Source organism: Salvelinus alpinus, chromosome 31 (assembly GCF_045679555.1).
Source record: "Salvelinus alpinus chromosome 31, SLU_Salpinus.1, whole genome shotgun sequence".
In the NCBI taxonomy this organism is placed as follows: domain Eukaryota; kingdom Metazoa; phylum Chordata; class Actinopteri; order Salmoniformes; family Salmonidae; genus Salvelinus; species Salvelinus alpinus.
Window position 1 is genome coordinate 29,571,810 of NC_092116.1, and position 7,560 is coordinate 29,579,369.

At 46.0% G+C, this 7,560-nt stretch overlaps 1 protein-coding gene across 1 annotated transcript in view; it reads right to left on the reverse strand.

The window, feature by feature from the left end:
• Positions 1–7,216: 7,216 nt before the first annotated feature.
• LOC139561606 (S-antigen protein-like) overlaps positions 7,217–7,560 on the reverse strand; it is a 429-nt gene continuing 85 nt past the window's right edge. The window contains exon 1 of the mRNA XM_071378827.1: positions 7,217–7,560. This exon is cut by the window's right edge and continues 85 nt beyond it. Coding sequence (XP_071234928.1) covers positions 7,217–7,560 — 344 coding nt within the window.

Below are 7,560 nucleotides of genomic sequence, written 5' to 3' on the forward strand. Positions count from 1 at the left end.
GAGGGGCCAGTTGTACTGTTAGAGGGGCCAGTTACATTAGACGTTATTGTTGTCATATCGTTTTCTTCACTGCATTGCAGGCGATAGCAGGCAAAATACCATGTTCATAATCATCATCGTTGCCACTGTCTAATAACGGATGAAAAAAAGAACGATAGCAAAAATTAGTTATGTAAAAATAATTTCATACTCCACATTTAGGGGGGCCACAAGGGGGTCCAAAATTGTTGTCACAGGGGCACTGGCCCCCCGTGCGGCGAGGGTCCCCAGTCCAGAGGCGCCACCAAAGTGGGGGGGAGCCAGAAGTGGAACGGGGTCTGCGTCCCGCACCGGAGCCGCCACCGAAGTAGATGCCCACCCAGACCCTCCCCTATAGAGTCAGGTTTTGCGGGGGTGGGTGGGGGGGTGGGGGGGGGGGGGTACTGTTTGGTTAGGCCAGGGTGTGACTAGGGTGGGCATTCTAGTTTCTTTATTTCTATGTTTTCTGTTTCTATGTTTTGGCCGGGTATGGTTCTCAATCAGGGACAGCTGTCTATCGTTGTCTCTGATTGGGAATCATACTTAGGCAGCCTGTTTTTCCACCTTAGTTGTGGGTAGTTATCTTTGTTAGTGGCCTGTATAGCCCTAGTCAGCTTCACGTTCGTTTTTGGTATTTCTTGTTTTGTTGGCGACATTTATAACATTAAAAGAAATGTACGCTCAGCACGCTGCACCTTGGTCCTGTCATTTCCGTGACGACGTTCGTGACATGAACATGGAAAGTGAACATGGAAAATGAACATGGAAAATGAACAGGGATGAATGCTGCCACCACTATTATTAACATGTTATTAGTTATTAGCTATGTTATTAGTCACATGCGCCAAATACAACAGGTGTAGGTAGACCTTACAGTGAAATGCTTACTTACAAGCCCTTAACCAACAATGTAGTTTTAAGAAAAATACACAAAGAAAATAAATAAAAGTAACAAATAATTAAAGAGTAGCATTAAAATAACAATAGCGAGGCTATATATAGGGGTACCTGTGCAGAGTCAATGTGCGGGGGCACCGGTGTCAAGGTAATTGAGGTAATATGTACATGTAGGTAGAGTTAAAGTGACTATGCATAGATAAAAACAGAGAGTAGCAGCAGCTTAGAAGAGGGGTCTGGGTATTCATTTGATTAGATGTTCAGGAGTATTTTGGCTTGGGGGTAGAAGCTGTTTAGAAGCGTCTTGGACCTAGACTTGGCGCTCCGCTAGGGTGGCTGGAGTCTTTGACAATTTTTCGGGCCTTCCTCTGACACCGCCTGGTATAGAGGTCCTGGGTGGCAGGAAGCTTGGCCCCGGTGATGTACTGGTCGATACACACTACCCTCTGTAGTGCCTTGCGGTCGGAGGCCGAGCAGTTGCCATACCAGGAAGTGATGCAAACCGTCAGGGTGCTGTCGATGGTGCAGCTGTAGAACCTTTTGAGGATCTGAGGACCCATGCCAAATCTTTTCAGTATCCTGAGGGGGAATAGGTTTTGTCGTGCCCTCTTCACGACTGTCTTGGTGTGTTTGGGACCATGTTAGTTTGTTGGTGATGTGGACGCCAAGGAACTTGAAGTTCTCAACCTGCTCCACTACAGCCTTGTTGTGAGAATGGGGGCGTGCTCGGCCACCCTTTTTCTTGTAGTCCACAATCATCTCCTTTGTCTTGATCACGTTGAGGGAGAGGTTGTTGTCCTTGCACCACACTGTCAGGTCTCTGACCTCCTTCCAATAGGCTGTCTCGTCGTTGTCGGTGATCAGGCCTACCACTGTTGTGTCATCTGCAAACTAAATGATGGTGTTGGAGTCGTGCCTGGCTGTGCAGTCATGAGTGAGCAGGGAGTACAGGAGGGGGCTGAGCACGCACCCCTGAGAGGCCCCCGTGTTGAGGATCAGCGTGGCGGATGTGTTGTTACCTACCCTTACCACCTGGGGGCGGCCTGTCATGAAGTCCAGGATCCAGTTGCAGAGGGAGGTGTTTAGTCCCAGGGTCCTTAGCTTAGTGATGAGCTTTGAGGTCACTATGGTGTTGAACGCTGAGCTGTAGTCAATTAATAGCATTCTCATATAGGTGTTCAAATCAAATCAAATCAAATTTATTTGTCACATACACATGTTAGCAGATGTTAATGCGAGTGTAGCGAAATGCTTGTGCTTCTAGTTCCGACAATGCAGTAATAACCAACGAATAATCTAACCTAACAATTCCACAACTACTACCTTATACACACAAGTGTAAAGGGATAAAGAATATGTACATAAAGATATATGAATGAGTGATGGTACAGAACGGCATAGGCAAGATGCAGTAGATGGTATAGAGTACAGTATATACATATGAGATGAGTAATGTCGGGTATATAAACATAAAGTGGCATAGTTTAAAGTGGCTAATGATACATGTATTACATAAAGATGGCAAGATGCAGTAGATGATATAGAGTACAGTATATACATATGAGATGAGTAATGTAGGGTATGTAAACATTATATCAATTTGTAAGTCGCTCTGGATAAGAGCGTCTGCTAAATGACTTAAATGTAAATGTTAAGTGGCATTGTTTAAAGTGGCTAGTGATACATTTTTACATAAATTTCCATCAATTCCCATTATTAAAGTGGCTGAGTTGAGTCAGTATGTTGGCAGCAGCCACTCAATGTTAGTGATGGCTGTTTAACAGTCTGATGGCCTTGAGATAGAAGCTGTTTTTCAGTCTCTCGGTCCCAGCTTTGATGCACCTGTACTGACCTCGCCTTCTGGATGATAGCGGGGTGAACAGGCAGTGGCTCGGGTGGTTGTTGTCCTTGATGATCTTTTTGTCCTTCCTGTGACATCAGGTGGTGTAGGTGTCCTGGAGGGCAGGTAGTTTGCCCCTGGTGATGCGTTGTGCAGACCTCACTACCCTCTGGAGAGCCTTACGGTTGTGGGCGGAGCAGTTGCCGTACCAGGCGGTGATAGAGCCCGACAGGATGCTCTCGATTGTGCATCTGTAAAAGTTTGTGAGTGCTTTTAGTGACAAGCCGAATTTCTTCAGCCTCCTGAGGTTGAAGAGGCGCTGCTGCGACTTCTTCACAATGCTGTCTGTGTGGGTGGACCAATTCAGTTTGTCCGTGATGTGTACGCCGAGGAACTTAAAACTTACTACCCTCTCCACTACTGTCCCGTCGATGTGGATAGGGGGGTGCTCCCTCTGCTGTTTCCTGAAGTCCACAATCATCCACAAGGCTATTTTCCTGACACCACACTCCGAGGGCCCTCACTTCCTCCCTGTAGGCCGTCTCGTCGTTGTTGGTAATCAAGCCTACCACTGTAGTGTCGTCCGCAAACTTGATGATTGAGTTGGAGGCGTGTATGGCCACGCAGTCATGGGTGAACAGGGAGTACAGGAGAGGGCTCAGAACGCACCCTTGTGGGGCCCCAGTGTTGAGGATCAGCGGGGTGGAGATGTTGTTACCTACCCTCACCACCTGGGGGTGGCCCGTCAGGAAGTCCAGGACCCAGTTGCACAGGGCGGGGTCGAGACCCAGGGTCTCGAGCTTGATGACGAGTTTGGAGGGTACTATGGTGTTAAATGCTGAGCTGTAGTCGATGAACAGCATTCTCACATAGGTATTCCTCTTGTCCAGATGGGTTAGGGCAGTGTGCAGTATGGTTGCGATTGCGTCATCTGTGGACCTATTGGGTCGGTAAGCAAATTGGAGTGGGTCTAGGGTGTCAGGTAGGGTGGAGGTGATATGGTACTTGACTAGTCTCTCAAAGCACTTCATGATGACGGAAGTGAGTGCTACGGTGCGGTAGTCGTTTAGCTCAGTTACCTTAGCTTTCTTGGGAACGGGAACAATGGATGCAGCTGGGAACAGCAGACTGGGATAAGGATTGATTGAATATGTCCGTAAACACACCAGCCAGCTAGTCTGCGCATGCTCTGAGGACGCGGCTGGGAATGCCGTCTGGGCCTGCAGCCTTGCGAGGGTTAACACGTTTAAATGTTTTACTCACCTCGGCTGCAGTGAAGGAGAGCCCGCAGGTTTTGGTAGCAGGCCGTGTCAGTGGCACTGTATTGTCCTCAAAGCGAGCAAAAAAGTTATTTAGTCTGTCTGGGAGCAAGACATCCTGGTCCGCGACGGGGCTGGTTTTCTTTTTGTGATCCGTGATTGACTGTAGAACCTGCCACATACCTCTTGTGTCTAGCACTTAGCTTGTTTGATTGCCTTGCGGAGGGAATAGCTACACTGTTTGTATTCGGTCATGTTTCTGGTCACCTTGCCCTGGTTAAAAGCAATGGTTCGCGCTTTCAGTTTCGCGCGAATGCTGCCATCAATCCACGGTTTCTGGTTTGGGAATGTTTTAATCGTTGCTGTGGGTACGACGTCTCCGATGCACTTTCTAATGAACTCGCTCACCGAATCAGCGTATTCGTCAATGTTGTTGTTGGACGCAATGCGGAACATATCCCAATCCACGTGATCGAAGCAGTCTTGAAGCGTGGAATCAGATTGATCGAACCAGCGTTGAACAGACCTGAGCGCGGGAGCTTCTTGTTTTAGTTTCTGTTTGTAGGCTGGAAGCAACAAAATGGAGTCGTGGTCAGCTTTTCCGAAAGGAGGGCGGGGGAGGGCCTTATATGTGTCGCGGAAGTTAGAATAACAATGATCCAGGGTTTTACCAGCCCTGGTAGCACAATCGATATGCTGATAGAATTTAGGGAGTCTTGTTTTCAGATTAGCCTTGTTAAAATCCCCAGCTACAATGAATGCAGCCTCAGGATGTGTGGTTTCCAGTTTACATAGAGTCAGATAAAGTTCGTTCAGGGCCATCGATGTGTCTGCTTGGGGTGGAATATATACATAGGTGTTCCTTTTGTCCAGGTGTGAAAGGGCAGTGTGGAGTGCAATAAAGATTGTATCATCTGTGGGTCTGTTAGGGCGGTATGCAAATTGATGTGGGTCTAGGGTTTCTGGGATAATGGTGTTGACGTGAACCATGACCAGCCTTTCATAGCACTTCATGTCTACAGAAGTGAGTGCTACGGGTCGGTAGTCATTTACGCAGGTTACCTTCGTGTTCTTGGGCACAGGAACCATTACTACTACTACCTTTACCACTAGTAGCATTTCTACCTCTAATATCTCTACCTACTAAAACTATAACTAAGTTATAACTGTCATTCTCCCATTACATCAGTACTACAACTACCATCATTAGTACTACAACTACCATCATTAGTACTACAACTACCATCATTAGTACTACAACTACCATCATCAGTACTACAACTACCATCATCAGTACTACAACTACCATCATCAGTACTACAACTACCATCATTAGTACTACAACTACCATCATTAGTACTACAACTACCATCATTAGTACTACAACTGCCATCATCAGTACTACAACTACCATCATTAGTACTACAACTACCATCATTAGTACTACAACTACCATCATTAGTACTACAACTGACATCATCAGTACTACAACTACCATCATTAGTACTACAACTACCATCATCAGTACTACAACTACCATCATTAGTACTACAACTACCATCATCAGTACTACAACTACCATCATTAGTACTACAACTACCATCATTAGTACTACAACTACCATCATCAGTACTACAACTACCATCATCAGTACTACAACTACCATCATCAGTACTACAACTACCATCATCAGTACTTCAACTACCATCATCCGTACTACAACTACCATCATTAGTACTTCAACTACCATCATCAGTACTACAACTACCATTATTAGTACTACAACTACCATCATTAGTACTACAACTACCATCATCAGTACTACAACTACCATCATCAGTACTACAACTACCATCATCAGTACTACAACTACCATCATTAGTACTACAACTACCATCATTAGTACTACAACTACCATCATCAGTACTACAACTACCATCATCAGTACTTCAACTACCATCATCAGTACTACAACTACCATTATTAGTACTACAACTACCATCATCAGTACTACAACTACCATCATTAGTACTTCAACTACCATCATCAGTACTACAACTACCATCATTAGTACTACAACTACCATCATCAGTACTACAACTACCATCATTAGTACTACAACTACCATCATTAGTACTACAACTACCATCATTAGTACTACAACTACCATCATCAGTACTACAACTACCATTGTCAGTACTACAACTACCATCATCAGTACTACAACTACCATCATTAGTACTACTATCTCTCTCTCTCTCTCTCTTGCTCTCTGTCTCTCTCTCTCTCTCTGTCTCTCTCTGTCTCTCTCTCTCTGTCTCTCTGTCTCTCTCTCTCTCTGTCTCTCTGTCCCCTCTCTCTCTCTCCTACATTTCACCCTCTTTACCTGACAAATACTGTTTCCTTAAAAGTATTTAAGGAAACAGTAGTTGTCAACCTTCTCAGTCTCAAACCTTGACTGGAGACTTATATTTAGACTTATATTTAGTATATTTATTTAGTGGATGTTAGTTAATTATAAGAGACTTTAAATCTTCACTATATTTAGTGGGTGTTAGTTATAACAGAGTAGAAAACATTACAGTACACCGCTCTTCTCTCTGAGTGGGTATATTCCTGGAAGGAACCCTGTGATTCTGGGTTAGAGTCACTCTTACCACATCAGAGAGATTCAATTGGGTCAAATGATGATAGAAAGCCTGATGGCGGTCTCCGCCCCTTTTTAGAGCTCCTCCAACGTGGACAACTCTTCTGGGCCCAGCAAGAACACTGCTCGGTTCTTCTCAAATGGGTTCATTCCAGACATTAGCCTGCTACAATTGTCTAGACAGTTTCTGTCTAGAGTGAGAGAGTCCTGACAGTAGTATTCTCACCTTGCCATCACCACTTTTTTAGTTTACACACTGTTGCCTTTTAGTGAAATGAAAGACAAGTTTCAGACAGTACTGTTAGACTTCGTGACTTTACATCGCTGCCCTCCCAGTTGCATCGAACCAGATTGTGCCTACTCCTAGACTCTCAGTGGAAACTCTCCGTAGAACGGTATGTTTACTGTAGTAATATGTTAAATATAGTGTTCCCTAGATGTTTAGAGTAAATTGCAAAGTGCTTTGTAGTCATAGAGTAGCCCCCCCCCCCCCGGGTTTCCGTCCTCCCGTCCTTCCGTCCTTCTGTCCTCCCGTCCTTCTGTCCTCCCGTCCTTTCATCCTCCCGTCCTCCCGTCCTTCTGTCCTCCCGTCCTTCTGTCCTCCCGTCCTCCCGTCCTTCTGTCCTCCCGTCCTTCTGTCCTCCCGTCCTCCCGTCCTTCTGTCCTCCCGTCTTTTCGTTCTCCCATCCTTTCATCCTCCCGTCCTCCTGTCCTCCCGTCCTCCCGTCCTTCCGTCCTCCCGTCCTTCCGTCCTCCCATCCTCCCGTCCTTCTGTCCTCCCGTCCTTTCATCCTCCCGTCCTCCCGTCCTTCTGTCCTCCCGTCCTTCTGTCCTCCCGTCCTCCCGTCCTTCTGTCCTCCCGTCTTTTCGTTCTCCCGTCCTTTCATCCTCCCGTCCTC